Source organism: Chrysemys picta, chromosome 3, assembly GCF_011386835.1.
Source record: "Chrysemys picta bellii isolate R12L10 chromosome 3, ASM1138683v2, whole genome shotgun sequence".
NCBI classification, from domain to species: domain Eukaryota; kingdom Metazoa; phylum Chordata; order Testudines; family Emydidae; genus Chrysemys; species Chrysemys picta.
In genome coordinates, this window is record NC_088793.1 from 177,925,548 (window position 1) to 177,943,115 (window position 17,568).

Genomic DNA, 17,568 nt, shown 5'->3' on the forward strand with positions numbered 1-17,568 from the left:
TCAGTTAAGGAAATTTTTTAGGAAATCTGCTTTCTGTCAGCCAAGAAAAAGGACCAAAAGTGTCAAAGAAGATGACACTGAAATGCAGCTTTATAACTTTTATTTTCCTTTAACATTCTATACTATTTTTTTTCCTATACTATGTTTTAGATATATCTTAAGTGTTATTAAATATACTACACAAAGCACAATAACTAAGAGGCTTTGATTGCAAATGGTAAATGTACGGCAAATCTAGAAACCATTTGATCAAAAGGCACACAAACCAACAAAATAGTTTTTAATCAAAGAACAGGACACATCCCTCTTCTATAAGACACAAGTTTGGTATAGATATGGTCTTTATCTCAGGAAAACAGACTCTGTAAGATATTTATGTTTTAGAAAGAGTCCTTTTTGTGGAAAAGAATGTGGGGCTGTTTTTTTCAGGATACTTTAAAGAGGAGTGATGCTTAAGATATTCTAGTGAGGTAAACAGAAAGAAGCATAAACACTGCCAAATTAAGTGTAAAAATGTAATAAGAAAAGCCAAAAAGGAGTTTGAAGAACAGCTAGCCAAAAACTCAAAAAGGTAACATGTTTTTTAACTACATCAGAAGCAGGAAGCCTGCTAAACAACCAGTAGGGCCCCTGGACGATTGAGATACAAAAGGCGATAAAGTCATTGCGGAGAAACTACATGAATTCTTTGCTTCAGTCTTCAAGGCTGAGGATGTTAGGGAGATTCCCAAACCTGAGCCGGCTTTTGTAGGTGACAAATCTGAGGAATTGTCACAGATTAAAGTGTCACTAGCGGAGGTTTTGGAATTAATTGATAAACTTCACAGTAACAAGTCACCCGGACCAGATGGCATTCACCCAAGAGTTCTGAACGAACTCAAATGTGAAATTGTGGAACTATTAAGTATGGTTTCTAACCTGTCCTTTAAATCGGCTTCTGTACCCAATGACTGGAAGATAGCTAATGTAACACCAATACTTAAAAAGGGCTCTAGAGGTGATCCCGGCAATTACAGACTGGTAAGTCTAACGTCAGTACCGGGCAAATTAGTTGAAACAATTGTAAAGAATAAAATTGTCAGACACATAGAAGAACAAATTGATGGGCAAAAGTCACCATGGTTTCTGTAAAGGGAAATCATGTCTTACTAATCTATTCGAGTTCTTTGAAGGGGTCAACAAACATGTGGTCAAGGGGGATCCAGTGGGCATAGTTACTTAGATTTCCAGAAAGCCTTTGACAAGGTCCCTCACCAAAGGCTCTTACGTAAATTAAGTTGTCATGGGATAAGAGGGAAAATCCTTTCATGGATTGAGAACTGGTTAAATGACAGGGAACAAAAGGTAGGAATAAATGGTAAATTTTCAGAATGGAGAGGGGGTAACTAGTGGTGTTCCCCAAGGGTCAGTCCTAGGACCAATCCTATTCAACTTATTCATAAATGATCTGGAGAAAGGGGTAAACAGTGAGATGGCAAAGTTTGCAGATGATACTAAACTGCTCAAGATAGTTAGGAGCAAAGCAGACTGTGAAGAACTTCAAAAAGATCTCACAAAACTAAGTGATTGGGCAACAAAATGGCAAATGAAATTTAATGTGGATAAAAGTAAAGTAATGCACATTGGGAAAAATAACCCCAACTATACATACAATATGATGGGGGTTAATTTAGCTACAACTAATCAGGAAAAAGATCTTGGCGTCATCGTGGATAGTTCTCTGAAGACATCCGTGCAGTGGCAGTCCAAAAAGAAAACAGGATGTTAGGAATCATTAAAAAGGGGATAGAGAATGAGACAGAAAATATCTTATTGCCCTTATATAAATCCATGGTACGCCCACATCTCGAATACTGCGTACAGATGTGGTCTCTTCATCTGAAAAAAGATATACTGGCATTAGAAAAGGTTCAGAGAAGGGCAACTAAAAATGATTAGGGGTTTGGAACGGGTCCCATATGAGGGGAGATTAAAGAGGCTAGGACTTTTCAGCTTGGAAAAGAGGAGACTAAGGGGGGATATGATAGAAGTATATAAAATCATGAGTGGTGTGGAGAAAGAAAGTGAATAAGGAAAAGTTATTTACTTGTTCCCATAATATATGAATGAGGGGCCACCAAATGAAATGAATGGGCAGCAGGTTTAAAACAAATAAAAGGAAGTTCTTCTTCACACAGTGCACAGTCAACTTGTGGAACTCCTTGCCTGAGGTGGTTGTGAAGGCTAGGACTATAACAGAGTTTAAAAGAGAACTGGATAAATTCATGGAGGTTAAGTCCATTACTGGCTATTAGCCAGGATGGGTAAGGAATGGTGTCCCTAGCCTCTGTTTGTCAGAGGATGGTGATGGACGGCAGGAGAGAGAGAGATCACTTGATCATTACCTGTTAGGTTCACTCCCTCTGGGGCACCTGGCATTGGCCACTGTCGGGAGACAGGATACTGGGCTGGATGGACCTTTGTTCTGACCCAGTTCGGCTATTCTTATGATCTCAGAGCTATCAACTAATATAAAGTCTTAGAAGTGGGATTCTTTTACCCCTCCTCTCTTAGCAAAGAGAAAAACCACTAGTTTAAACCCACATGAAGAATTCTGGAAATATTCTTATTGAAACTGATAAACCCTCTAAAGTCTTCATTCTTCAAAGGTTAAGGGGAACATTTTTGGTCAAGGAATGTTTTCTTGACACTTCTAATTCATGTTTCCACTTAAATGTAAAAGCTTTTTGTTGTCCCTCAAATGCTTACAATGGTATAGCTTCTTTTGAGATGGATATTTACAAGTATTCTGTATCTAAATGAAAGCATTCATATAAGAATTGCCTCATTGTTATATGAATAGTAAGAGGTTTGATGTCCAACTATAGCAAGATCATTTGATTCTAAACTGGTTACTAATGTAAGAAGACATTTGAGTGTAAAAATATTGAAATTCATTAGTTATCTGGCAATGCCTAAGCAACACCTCACCAAACTCAGCAAGACAAGAAGAACTTTCCAAAGATTACTAAAAAGAAAAAAGAGGATAGCTTCTTTAAGTGTAAAGACTTTCAAAATCTTTGAGTTTAAAAAGACTATTTTGAGAGCTGAAAGACCTTTATAGAAAACAGGAGTGTTTGGACTCATTTGAAACAGAATTTCAGCTCCTATTGAACCCTGATGGAACTCAGTGGTTTGAGCATTGGTCTGCTAAACCCAGGATTGTGAGCTCAATCCTTGAGGAGGCCACTTAGGGATCTGGGGCAAAATCAGTACTTGGTCCTGCTAGTGAAGGCAGGGGGCTGGACTCGATGACCTTTCAAGGTCCCTTCCAGTTCTAGGAGATAGGATATCTCCATTAACTAACTTAAAGGGATATTGCAGAAAATGGACTGAATAAAAGAGAGTTAAACTCTATCTTTCAAGATGTTCTGAGAGTTTCCCACCACAAGGACAGTAGCAATTACAACCTTGCTGCATGTTCATTAAGCAGATTCCCTATTCATGAACTGAAGGTGCTACCAAGGCCAGCCCACAACAGGGTTGAGCCAATTAAAAATAACAGCAGCTGATATTCAAAGTCAGCCAACCCCCTCAAAGAGACATGTTTTCAACCTTCAGTGATACTATGAAATGAGCATAAACTCCTCTACACTTGAATGGTTACTTTCTTTTTATACTTTTAGTCCTACATTCTTAGGGTAGGTGTATACTTACCTCCAGGTCCGTCGGTAAGCAATCGATCTTCTGGGATCGATTTATTGCGTCTTGTCTAGACGCAATAAATCAATCCCGGATCGATCCCGGAAGTGCTCGCCGTTGACGCTGGTACTCCTGCGTCAGCTCTTGTAGGTAAGGGCTGTAACAGCTCCTGGGATGGAGCCCCTGATGAGTGTCCTTCCTCCTCGGCAGTCAGCCCTGACTGAGCAGTTCTGCAGGCTTTTATACCCGAGTTCCAGGTGGAGTATGCCCAGCAGAACCTCAAGGATGGGGCTTCCTCTGCTAGGAGGGAAGGATTAACCCCCACCGTACCAGTGCGGGGCTGATACGCCCTGTCACAGCGATTAATTGCAGTTTCAATCGCACTGTTAAACAATAGAATATCAAATGAAATTTATTAAATATTTTGGGTGTTTTCTACATTTTCAAATATATTGATTTTAATTACAACACCGAATACAAAGTGTACAGTGGTCACTATTTTTATTACAAATATTTGCACTGTAAAAATGATAAAAAAAACTCTGAAAAAAGAAATAGTATTTTTCAATTCACCTCATACCAGTACTGTGGTGCAATCTCTATCATGAAAGTGCAACTTACAAATGCAGATTTCTTTTTGTTACATAACTGCATTCAAAAACAAAACAATGTAAAACTTTAGAGCCAACAAGTCCACTCAGTCCTACTTCTTGTTCAGCCAATCGCTAAGAAAAACAAGTTTGTTTACATTTACGGAAGGTATGCTGCCCGCTTCTTATTTACAATATCACCTGAAAATGAGAACAGGTGTTTGCATGGCACTTTTGTAGCCAGCATTGCAAGGTATTTACATGCCAGATATGCTAAACATTTGTATGCCCCTTCATGCTTTGGCCACCATTCCAGAGGACATGCTTCCATGCTGATGACACTCGTTTAAAAAAAAATATATGTTAAATAATTTGTGACTGAACTCCTTGGAGGAGAATTGTATGTCTCTCTCTCTGTTTTACCCGCATTCTGACATACATTTCATGTTATTGCAATCTCGGATGATGACACAGCACATGTTGTTCATTTTAAGAACACTTTCACTGCAGATTTGACAAAATGCAAAGAAGGTACCAATGTGAGATTTCTAAAGATAGCTACAGTACTTGACCCAAGGTTATGAATCTGAAGTGCCTTCCAAAATCTGAGAGGGATGAGGTGTGGAACATGCTTTCAGAAGTCTTAAAAGAGCAATACTCCGATGCAGAAACTACAGAACCCGAACCACCAAAAAAGAAAATCAACCTTCTGCTGGTGGCATATGACTCTGTTTTGGATTGTTATTGAGCAGAACTCGTCATCAGCATGGATGCACGTCCTCAGGAGTGGTGATTGAAACATGAAGGGACACATGAATCTTTACCGCATCTGGCATGTAAGTATCTTGTGATGCCAGATATAACAGTGCCACGTGAACCCTAGTTCTCATTTTCAGATGACATTGTAAACAAGAAGTGGGCAGCATTATCTCCTGCAATGTAAACAAATTTGATTGTCTTAGCGAATGACTGAACAAGAAGTAGGACTGAGTGGACTTGAAGGCTCTAAACGTTTTACATTGTTTTGTTTTTAAATGCAGTTATTTTTTGTATATAATTCTATATATTATGACAAAGTTCCTCCTCTATCTTGGTGGGTTCTGCGCTTATTGGCAGATTTTCTTGCCTCAGAGATTCACCATGTGGGTTGGAGAACAGCCCAGAGACCTTCCCCTCTGGGAGAACCCACGGTCCAGGTCAATTGGGAGGTTTGGGGGGAACCCAGGCCCACCCTCTACTCCAGCTTCCAGCCCAGGGCCCTATGGACTGCAGCTGTCTATAGTGCCTCCTGTAACAGCTGCATGACAGCTACAACTCCCTGGGCTACTTCCCCATGGCCTCCTCCAAACACCTTCCTTATTCTCACCACAGGACTTTCCTCCTGGTGTCTGATAATGCTTGTGCTCCTCAGTCCTCCAGCAGCATACACTCTCACTCTCAGCAACTTGCACCTCTTGCTCCCAGCTCCTCACAGTCACACCACAAACTGAAGTGAGCTCCTTTTTAAAACCCAGGTGCCCTGATTAGCCTGCCTTAATTGATTCTAGAAGCTTCTTCTTAATTGGCTCCAGGTGTCCTAATTAGCCTGCCTGCCTTAACTGGTTCTAGCAGGTTCCTGATTACTTTAGTGCAGCCCCTGCTCTGGTCACTCAGGGAACAGAAAACTACTCATCCAGTGACCAGTATATTTGCCCTCTACCAGACTCCTGTAGCCCACTGGTCTGGGTCTGTCACAATATGTAGATATTTAATGAAAAAGAGATTGCACTACAGTCCTTGTATTAGGTGAATTGAAAAATATTATTTATTTTGTTTTTTACAGTGTAAATATTTGTAATAAAAATAAATATAAAGTGAGCACTGTACACTTTGTATTCTGTGTTGTAAGTGAAATCAATATTTGAAAATGTAGAAAACATCCAAAAATATTTAAATAAATGGTATTCTATTATTATTTAACAGTGCGATTAATCGCGATTACTGTTTTAATCACTTGACAGCCCTAATATCAAGGATTTCACAATTTGTCCTTTAATAGTTTCAAGTTAGCTGCTGTCTGTAAATAATCCTCCTGGAAGGTAGTTGGAGCTTTTTTACTGAAGTGCTAAAGGAGTCCTATTGTAGGTAGTTGGAAGATGAGCAAATACACGAACCAGGGAAGTGAGAACTGCCTGTAAAGGTCTGGCAAATACATACATTGCTTGTGGGGGGTGGAGAGAGAGAGAGAGAGAGAGAGAGACATAGAAGAGTTGTAGTTAGCTATGCAATTAAGGTTGAACAGGTCCACAACCAGTTCTACTTTACTGGCAAAAAAGTGCAGTTGCATGAAACAGCAAAATATTTAATTATCATTTTTATGTGAGTGACAGCAGGCTGAGTAGTGACTATATTTCCTGGATTTCCTAGCACAGCAGAATCCCTAGAATTGGCCTTGGCAAGGTCCTTTCCATCACATGCTTTCCTGCAGCTGCTTTCTGTCTGGTAAGTGGATGGGACATAAAGGCAACCAACCTCTCAGTGCTGAAAAGCTAAAAAATGTGACACCTCTTTCCCTAAACTTGGAGGGCTTATTTTATATCAGAGAAACATATGTGATTTTTGAAATCAGCCCCTATAATACGGTGGTGGCAGCAGTTATTTGGCAAAAATTCAGCTGCAAAACTCACCTAGTAGGGCTCAGCTCCCATATTTTGTCTCTCCAGGCACAAAAATTTCACAGTGACGTCTCTGGGAGGTTCATGAATGGAGAGAGTGAGCGAGCACAGTGTCAGAATCCAGTTCTGATCTATCTTCTGAAAGAATTTCACTTTTTAAATCACAGCTAATAGTCAGGAAGTCTATTAAAAAAAAACCCAGAATTTGGAGAGAGAAATTAAATCCTGATGTAACAATTGATTTCAGTGGAGTTACACCAATGACTTTGGTCTTGTTTTCTAGGTGTAGTGGATGTAGATCTGTACTTGATATGTCAGTGTAATTTCTTCACTCCCCTGTTAACTCCAGTTAGCTGGGAAGGGATTGAAATTGAGGAGAATCTTGTGATCTATTTTATTTAATCACAGAGTTCTTGTCAAATTTAATCTTCAGCAAATTCAGATAAACAGAACCAGCAAGAGTGTGAAGCTGAAGATGGCAGTGTGACATGCATGCTTTCAGCCTTGTTTACAAAGGAAAGTTCTACCAGTTATGTAGGAATAACCACATCAGTGGAAATTCTTATTCCAGAATGAGTGGCTTTTTTTGGTTTAGTTCGAATCCCTTCCCAAATGATATAAGCTAAATTGAAGAAAGGTGCATCTAATGGAATGAGTGTCCACACAGGGATATACTGGTATACTGCTTAAATTTACACCTTGTTATAAATGATTATTGGAGCTCTTGATTTGTGATATATTTGTTTTTTTATTCGTGGAGGGGAAAGGAATGGTGGAAACTCTGGGGGCCAACTATTTTGAGAGCATCAAAAAGCAAAATACTCTCTTGTGCCTTTTTTTTTTTTTTTTTTTTGGAGAGGGGCTTCTGAGGTACAGTAGTCAGATTACCAGTCAGAGGAGGAGGCCTGGTGGTTCATATACAATAAGCCCACATATTTTAGGGTGCTTATCCAAATTGCCAAATATTTGGTAGTTTACCTATCACCAATTTTCACATTTACCTTATTCTAGAAAGGGAGATTGGACACTGGACAAAAATTCTCTGTGGGGAAAGCTGGTTGCTTCAGATTGAGATCATAGTCATGTTTTAGGCTCAGGGACAAGTTTCCTAAATACAGGGTGTTGACAATGCTACTGTTAGTTGATCTAAGGCAGCAAGTCATTCAACAAAGGAATGTGTGAACAGTGGGTGATGTGATATAAGCCAATGGTAAAATTTGAAATTTCTCATGAATGAAGGGACTGCATTTCCTTCACAGCTAAAACACTTAACTTGGATTCATAATTTGTTCTCAAGATTTAAAGCCAAAGATGACAGGTGGCACCGTATTTAAAGTGCTCTCAATTGATATTCCTTCCACTTAATAAGAGCTGTTGATGCAAGCAGTGCAGATGGATCCTCAGCTCGGAATACTAGCCATCATATGACTCAGGAACCAAATGTGCTTTTACGTGCCAACTGCAGCCAGACATATTACAAACCTGAAGCATGGATTTATTTTTGACTCTGTAAAACATTTCTGTAGAATGTATCAGTTTGCTTTTTTAAACAGTTTAGTGTCAGCACACTAGGGAAAAAAGGTTAATATTATTTCCTTTTTGGAAAGGAGGGAAAAACCGAACAATTCTAACAGTTAATTAATCAATGTATTTAAAATGGATAGACTGTGCTAAACACAGTGTGTGCTCATATGGAAATGGAATTAGAATTATTGTTGTCTAAAACTGCTTTTTTACCTATTTCAAGTTTTCTGAAAAATATTGATCACATTTGTTAGTGCCAAGAAGGCAAATTAATTTGTACCAGAATTTCTATGTTTTGGTGCTAGCAATGTTTTGTATGTTGATGTACAATAGATAAAATAATGTTTAATTCTAGTTTCAAAGACAGCTATTTAGAGTGATATTGTTGATTTGAAGTAACAGCATACAATTTTAAAATTAACTTGAAAATACCTGCCAATAGCAAAAATGTAATCAAAATTATAGTTCAAATCCAAACATTGAGAGTAAATCATGTCTAGTTTTCAAATGTCATAAACACTATCTTGCGCTGAAAACTGCTTCTTGCATAAACCAGTCACAATCTACCTATATTCCTGATTGTCATATTATGTAATTTAATTGGTGTGGCACCAAGTCCCTCAGTGCCAACTGGTAGAAGGCCCACTATACTGTAACTCATATCAGGCCTAACACACTCAACACACTTGTCAGAATATTTAGACAATGTTTTGTAAGGTGGTATAAAAACTGGTGACACACTGACCATGAATATTATTGTGTGATGTATGTTCAAAGAGTTATGTATGTATGCTGGAAATATGTTTTGACGGCAGTGAATAAACCAAGCTTGCCATAGACAAAGGAATGTGGAATTACCTGGCTGCCTGGCTTGATCACAGGCAGAGGACAATGAAAGTACATTTACATATAAGGTAAAAAAAGAAATCCAACAAATGAGTGGTGGAGGAAACATCTTGGTGAGCACAGTGATGAGGGGGGGCACTGAAGTCTGAACCCCCAGGGGATCTTTCTGACTCTTGAAGCAAAGACAGTGAACTTGGGGAAATATAAGGGGAGCAAAAAGACATTTTAGTTACTCATCACTTCGGCAACAAAAGGGACAGCACCTCTAATTCTGTGAACATTGGATCCTCTTGCTAGAAGGGCTGGAGATGTTGGTAACTTTATATAAGTGAGAAAGCTGTTTAGGCAAAGATACCAGCTTGCTAAAGTTAAGTCTTGGACACTAGAAAGCATGTTTTACTTTGTTTTGTTTGTAACCATATCTGTCTCTTTTACTCTTGCTTAGTATCACTTAAGTCTATGTTCTTTATTAATAAACATTCTTAGTTTTATGTAAACCATCTCAGTGCTGCTATACTGAAGTCAAGAGTTCATCCTCAGCTAACTTAACAGGCTGGTGTGTGCATTGCCTCTTTGGAGGCAGCAAACTTAATTTCTGTGAGTGTCCAGTGAGAGGGACTGGACACTGCAGAGATACATCTCTGGGGAATTCAGGAACTAGGGTTCGCTGTATATTACCTGCAAGGTAAGCTGAAGATGGGCAAAATCTCAAGTTTGCTGATGAGGTGGACAGACTGGTGTGGCAAAAAGCTGACACAGTTTAAGCCCCAGCAAAACTCACTCTTGCTGACGCAGACAGGTATCAGTGGCTGGCGGTTTTGGGTTTCCTACGGAGAGTATCAAAATTGGATAGTGGGACATAAAGGAACCATTTTAATTTTTAAACTTCACAGAGTTCTTAAAATACCTAGGTTTCAGAGTAGCAGCCGTGTTAGTCTGTATCCGCAAAAAGAACAGGAGTACTTGTGGCACCTTAGAGACTAACAAATTTATTAGAGCATAAGCTTTCGTGGACTACAGCCCACTTCTTCGGATGCATATAGAATGGAACTTCTATATGCATCCGAAGAAGTGGGCTGTAGTCCACGAAAGCTTATGCTCTAATAAATTTGTTAGTCTCTAAGGTGCCACAAGTATTCCTGTTCTTTTTTTAAAATACCTAATTACATTTTAACTAGATTCATACTTAAACATTAGAATGCAGCTTTTAACTTCAGTTTCTGAATGAGTATAGAACACCATTTGTCTTTGTCTAAACTTGCAGCAATACTGTGTTAGCACCATGGTATTCAGCTGCATCCTTTGCTGTCTTCCTTTTTCAGCAGTGTGTTATTTTTCTAGAATAGACAAGGTTTACCACTTGTTTTGTAGTAATGTGTATGTTGAGTTGGCTAATGTCTACTGGCCTTTACTGAATAGAATCAAGATCTTGTGTGAGAGAAAGGAATGTGTTAATATGGTGAACACCAACCCATTTTCTACCAAAAATTACTACAAATTACAAGCCAGAGAAACAAGGAATGGTAGATGGAATATTAATTTTCTCTTAATGCCAGTTCAGAGATGTGACTCCCCACCACATACATTATTTTAGTCACAGGAGGTTTTTACTAAGTAGACATACCATGACTAAAGAGAAGCAAATTTTAATAATTAAGTATTTTTAATAGTGAAAAGAAATAAATCACTTGGTTTGTTTAGTATCACTCTCTTCTGCTCTTTCTGGTAGAAACCACACCTTTAAGCACAGGACTGCCTCATGTGGGGATACTTCTGATCAAACTCCCCCGCCCCCCCCAACCCCAGAGGCACTAGAGCTCTTCAAATAAATGGTTGAAAATTTATTTTAAAAGTGGCAAAAATATTTTTTATCCTCACCTCATTCCCTGAAGTGGACAAGCCATTTTTACTGAAGCTTTTTAAAAGAAATTCTCTTAAGGCAGAAAATAAGCATGGAAAATTTCAGCCCAAATGGTTAAAGTTGGAAAAGTTATAAGCAACTGAAAAGATGGTCTTATAACAGAAAGTGTTAGGTAGTCTTAACTGTAGCCATTGTTATCAGTTCCACCTATAATTTAAGCACCCTTAACTTCCATAAATATGGATTTAGATGCCTACTTTTAGGCACTCATGTCTGAAAGTGTTGACCTATATACTTATGATTATAGCAACAGGCATGCTTTGAAAAGTGTGACAGTACTGATAGGTCTGTAGTTCTCTCTAAAAGAAACTAACAGTACCTGCATTGATTTTTTTGACCTTGCCAAACCAGTAGAGTTTTCCTCTTTGGTCACAGATACATATATGAACATGACGCACACCATTTCTTGCTGCACCTATTTGTTTTATTATTGTGGAGTGTTAGTAAATATAAATTTACAACGCTGAAAGAGTCAGGAAGGGATTTGGTGTGATTTTTTTCTTCTGGAAAATTAAACAGCAATCTCTGAGTATCATAGTCTTTGTTTATTTTATGTTTAATTAAGGTTGTCTATTGCATTATTTCCAGTATCAATAGCTATACAATTGTTGCTCATTGTTTCAGCATTCAGACCCAGCCATTTTCCTTTATAAGCAGAACTAGTACAAATGTAAAGATCAGAAAACTGAATTTACCTTTAGTAGTAGCTTTAAATCTAATCAGTCTGCAGTTGCTGCCTGGTAATTATGTAATTCTTGAAAGGAATTTCAATTAATTATACCTCTACCCTGATATAACACTGTCCTTCGGAGCCAAAAAATCTTACCGTGTTATAGGTGAAACCGCATTATACCAAACTTGCTTTGATCCGCCTGAGTGCGCAGACCCGCCCCCCCCGGAGCACTGCTTTACCGCATTATATCCGAATTCGTGTTATATAGGTTCGCGTTATATCAGGGTAGAGGTGTATATTTAGGAGACAACTAGCTGTAACAGCTAACAGTTACTTTTGTCATACACTCAACATAAGCTTCAAACTACACTCATTGAGTCAGTGGCAGAATCAGGCACCATTTGAACTCCACTTTAATGACTGAAGAAGTTAATAATTAACTGGGACCTCTGTAACAGAATCTTACTTGATCTGACATTAGACCCCTACTGCTGCCTCAATTTCTTCACTCTAGTTAACTCACTGTCTCATTCTCTGCAGGTCTTCTAGCGCTTCAATCTGCCACTCTTGGATAGGCCAATTCTTATGTTTCTTGTAGAGTTAGCTCTCCAACCAAATTAGAAAGTCCACCCCTACTTCAGCGCAGGGGGGAAGGAAGGGACACAGGGAGAAATGGAACCAGAAGTCCCACAAAATAAGACCGACATCCAATGAATTCATACTCGGTGTCCCCTTAGGACATCTGGATCAAACCTCAAGTCCATACAATGCTTTTGTCCTCAGTGGGCTATATAGGTACTTTTCTAGACCCCCCCTTGGGCTCAGCAGTCCATTTGCTCTATTGACAACAGAAATGGGACTTTCTCCTCATACCCTAGCTGGAACCCCAAGCCCATGCCCCTAAGCAAGCATGAATGTCAACTCCTTCAACTGTTCATACTATCCTGTTCAGGCTATGCTACCTCCTCTTGGATCAACCCTTTCTCAAGGCCTCCTAATTCCCTTTGTATTAGGGTTCCTTCAACTACCCTTGTATCAGAGCTGCAAGAACCATCGCTCTCTTTCTTACTCTCTCTCAGTACCTTTGAACAAGAGATCTCAGCTGGTCCCACTCCAGGCCTCTCGCTTTGGAAAGACCTTCTCCAGCTCTTTACTATACCAGTGCCTCCTAAAGAAACTATTTTAAAATTAATTTTATTTGATTTTCCTTCTAACTTAGCAGGCTTCCTCTTATAGGAAGCACCTCCATTCCCCATGATGATTGGTCACCTGACCAACCACCAGCCCAAATCCATCACCTGGGAAAAGTAAGGCTGAGCCCAACTACCCTGAAAGGACCAGTTTATGCTGTGACAACACCTATCACAGCAGATCAATGTCTAATCCAACCCATTTTGTGTCTCCTAATGCCAGACTTGCTTTTTATTTTTTCTTAATAAAAAACAAAATTATTTCAACCTCTTTTATTTCGGGGGACTTGATCAAAGTCTGTCAGAAAAATCTCCTGTGAGGTTGTATGAACTGTTAGCCAGGATTTTTGAATTGTCAGTGAATAGCCCAAGGACACTATAAGTCAAAGATGCCTAATGGATTTGGATGCCCAATTCCTATTTAAAATTCATACTTTCTGGGAAACACCAATATTTAATTTCCCTTTGAACCCCAACAATTTCACAGAAGTTGGAGGACAAATGTGACTTTGGCCCTCACATCAGGGTAAACTTGCTAAATTGCTTTTTGGTAAACCATGAGGCCACAAAAAGTGGATTTTGAACATCAGTCGGCGTTACAGGCACTTGACATTTCTGAAAATCAGTCTTATTTAGGTACTTACATGGATGGTTCCCCCTTTTCCCACAATTCCCTTGAGCACACAGAAGCCTTTTGAAATGTCCCACAAGCCATTGCTTCAGGGAGCTGTGCTGAGAACTTGTAGACCAGATACCTAGAGGGTCATGAAATTGCAATTGTTGATTAAAGTGCTATGTGTAAGCATGGGGTACAAATCCACCCAAAATGGGATAATCAGTGTGGCTGCATAGCACTATTGATTCTTACACTGGTGAAATCCCACCACTACTAGCACAGTCACATTTTAGGTGATTACACCTCTTGAGCATTTAATCTTAGTTAAGACAACTGCACAGCTCTCTCTCTCTCTATATATAGTTACTACAGACTGTGAATGGATCCTGCAGTCCTACAATGTCTGATGCTGATTTCTTCAATAGCAAGATTGTCCTCAAATTAGCATATTTCATGTTTAGTTGTCTCTTTATATTGGTTGGAATTAAAATCTCTTAAAAAGATACTTTGTGTGATAATTCAGTCAAAATGCCATCCCCTTCAGCTCTGGCACAAAATGTCAGTACAGCTTGTAATTAGAAAAATTATCTTTTTCTAACTTGCCACGAAGATGAGGGTAACAGTTTTACACTGTCATTAATACCATATTTGCGTGGATGCCACAGAAGCAGCAATGAGTATTCCTCTCCCACACTCTGTGTCAAGGGCTGTCAGGGTGGGATAATTTGCATGAAGATTTCTTTTTAAGTGAAATTTTAAATGGCCTCATTCAAATGCCCAGCAAAATCCTTCCTAACAAGCCAGAGCGACTTGAATGAATCCAAACCGGACAGAGCTGTAGGGCAGGTCAGCACTGCTAGGCAGCCAGTGACTCAGCCCCTTCTCTCTTGTGCCTCTCCAGCACAATCCCCACCACACTTGTCTCAGCCTCTACTCCTGGCACCCCTTCAGATACCCAACTCTGCCTCTCCCTCCAGCGCTCTTTTCAGCTCTGCCTCTTCCTAACCTCCTTCCTTAAATCCTCACCTTGACTTCTCCCTATCACACTCCCCAACCCCCAGAGTGCCGCCCCTGACTTCCCTCGGCTCTCAGTGCCTGTCCCACTCTCCCCTGCCCCTCTCAGGCCCCAGAGTGCCTGCCCCAAGGCCCCCAAAGCTCCTAAAGTGCCTCTCCCACTCCTCCCTCCCCGAGTATCTTCCTCACTCAGTCCCCTGCCGCGGCTCCTGGCTATCTCAGCCCCCCGTCTCCACCTCCCCCTTCCGCTCCCCCCGCCCCCGCGCAGGAAGTGACCTGGCCCGAGCGGGAGGCGGCCGTTCGCTCGGTTGGTTGCTTCGTCACCAGGAGCCGCTGTGTGACTCGTTAGGACGGAGCCGGGCGCAGAGGGCGGCGGCAGCAGCAGCAGCAGCGGGGGACGGCGCCGGCGGCAGCCATGGCCGGGAGCGGGAGCGGGCCGCCCGGGGAGGCGCCGGGCTTCGTGCCGCAGAAGGAGATCGCCTACAACAAGCTGCTGCCGTATGGGGACCGGCTGGAGGCCGAGGCGAGCCGCCTGCTGGCCCAGATCAAAGGCAACCTGGGCCGAGCCGTGCAGCTGCAGGAGCTGTGGCCTGGGGGGCTCTTCTGGACCAGGAAACTCTCCACGTGAGTCCGCCGGCAGGGCCGAGGCAGCGCCTTCCTGCGGGGCGCCGAGGGAAGCCGGACCGGGGTAGCTGGGATTGGAAGAGCGGTCGCCCCGCTCGGCCCTAGGGCTGCGGGGTCGGTGTGGTTGTGTGTGTACACACCAGCCGTCGGTGCCCCCGGGGTATGGGTGTGTGGGAGTGTGTACATGCATCCGTCGTCAGTGCCCCAGGAGTATGGGGGTGTGTGTGCTGCCGTCGGTGTCCCTGGGGTATGGGTGTGTATACATACATACACACACCTGCCGTTGGTGCCCCCGGGTATAGGTGTGTGTGTGTGTACTCACACCTGCCGTCGGTGCCCCCGGGTATAGGTGTGTGTGTGTACTCACACCTGCCGTCGGTGCCCCCGGGGCATGGGGGTGTGTGCGTGTGTGTGTATGTACCCCCGCCATCAGTGCCCCCGGTGTGTGTGTGTACATGTACCCCTGCCGTCGGTGCCTGGTACCCTAGTGCCTGCATGTACACCTGCCATCGGTACCCCTGGTGAGAGCATGTACACCTGCCTTTGGTACCCTTGTCCATGCATGCCTGCATGTACATATACCATTGGTACTCTTGGTGTGTCAGTTTGTATGTACATGTGCCATCGCTAGCCCCGGTGTGTGTGTTTTGTACGTACATGTGCCATTGGTCGTCCCTCTCCCCTCCCTCCTCCCCCCCTCCGGCATGCGCATGTGTGTGTATACATGCCATTGGTGTGTCGTCCCCCCTTCCCTGGTGCACGAATATCTGTTCACATGCCATCAATGCCCTGGGGTGTGTGTGTGTGTTTTTACACATGCCATTGTTGCCCCTGAGGTGTGAGTGTACATGCACCATTGGCACCCGCAGGGTGTGTGTGCGTGTGTGTGTACACACCCACCTTTGGTATCCTCCCACCCCAAGGGGTGTACACACCTACCCTTGGTATCTCTGCCCTCCCCGAGGGTGTGTGTGGGTGTGTATGTACGTCTGTTCCTGGTATCTCTCTTGCCTTTGGTCATGTGCGTGTACACACCCTCCCTTGGTACCTTCCCTGGGGATTATGTGCACCCACCCTTCTTAACCCTTCCTGCAGTGGTATACTGGTCCTTCATACTCCTCCCCGTGGGTGTGTACCCACTCTCAGTAACACCCCCCAGCGGGTGGGGGTGTACCTGCCCTCAATACTCCTCCCCTCGGGTGTGTGTACTTATTGTCTATTTATACACACACACACACACACACTGGTGGTGTGCACCCGCCTTTTATTACTCCCACCCCAATGTGTGTGCACCTGGCTATCCTCTAACCCTGCGCCTCCGTGTGTGTTTGCGCACGTGTGGGTGCCAGGTTTCTCTCTATAACCTGCCCCCTAGTGTGTGTTTGCCCCGCTGTCCTCTGTACCTGCTGCCCGTATGTGTGTACCCAACTGGTGTGGGTGCCTTTTGCCCTCTATCTCTTTATTTCCCCAGAGCTTTTGCTCAACATTAATGTGGGGGGAAGTCCCCGTGGGCCAAGCAGTCTGCAGACTGTGAAGGGAGGTCAGTGGAAGCAGCTCAGGCTGTGAGCGGAGATCCTCTTCTTTAGCATGTGACAGTGCAGAGGCCCCCAACCTCTGCACAATGAGTCTGTCCTGTGTCCATTAAATTCCAGCCCTCATCCCCCTCTGCCCCCACGAGCCAGCGGGACCTTTGTCTAGGGCTATTTATAAAGGTGACACCAGCAGGAGCTGGGACTGGAGCCAGGTTTTAGATTGTTGCAGGTTAAATCCTATCTTTAAAGTAGCGGGGACTGATGCTGGTGCCTCTGGGAGTTGCTGCTCTTGTTTGGGGGAAGCTGGGGAGCTTCTGCTACTGCCTCCCCAAGTGGTGCAATTTCCACTGTAGGCTCATATTGCAATAGGGACTAGACTCCCATTTCAAGGCTGCTTAGCTTGTTAGTCTCTGTGGAAGAAGGATTTTATTGGCTTTAATGAAGGTAGTTACTCACTAAGCCTTCAGTTATTTAGCCAGAAACTGTGCATGACTGCTCCATCTCTCCTGGGAATAAGTTTGTACTAGTCATTGCTGCCAAAAGTAGCACACAGGTTTTTGTTCAGTGGTTTCTTCTTGCACATCTGTGTATACTTTGTGCGGAGAGTAGACTGTGATAGGGCAGTAGTTCTACTTTCCAAAGAGAGGTTATGTTTCAGGGAAACTGAATTAGACTCTGGAATACGTAACAGACCCAGTTAGTA

General features: G+C 42.3%; 2 protein-coding genes across 3 annotated transcripts in view; one reads left to right on the forward strand and one right to left on the reverse strand.

The window, feature by feature from the left end:
- ACYP2 (acylphosphatase 2) overlaps positions 1-14,932 on the reverse strand; it is a 219,599-nt gene extending 204,667 nt beyond the window's left edge. The window contains exons 1-2 of the mRNA XM_065590700.1: positions 14,899-14,932; positions 13,724-13,834 (exon numbers count right to left, since the gene is read on the reverse strand). The gene's annotated coding sequence lies outside the window, so the exon portion shown is untranslated. The remainder of the gene's footprint in view (positions 1-13,723; positions 13,835-14,898) is intronic.
- Positions 14,933-14,995: 63 nt separating this feature from the next.
- The window catches only part of PSME4 (proteasome activator subunit 4), a 222,208-nt gene continuing 219,635 nt past the window's right edge, over positions 14,996-17,568 (forward strand). The window contains exon 1 of one of the 2 annotated variants that reach the window (XM_005307349.5): positions 14,996-15,333. In XM_005307349.5, coding sequence (XP_005307406.2) covers positions 15,125-15,333 — 209 coding nt within the window. In that variant the 5' untranslated portion in view covers positions 14,996-15,124. The remainder of the gene's footprint in view (positions 15,334-17,568) is intronic. The other variant, XM_005307350.5, reaches the window with a different exon arrangement.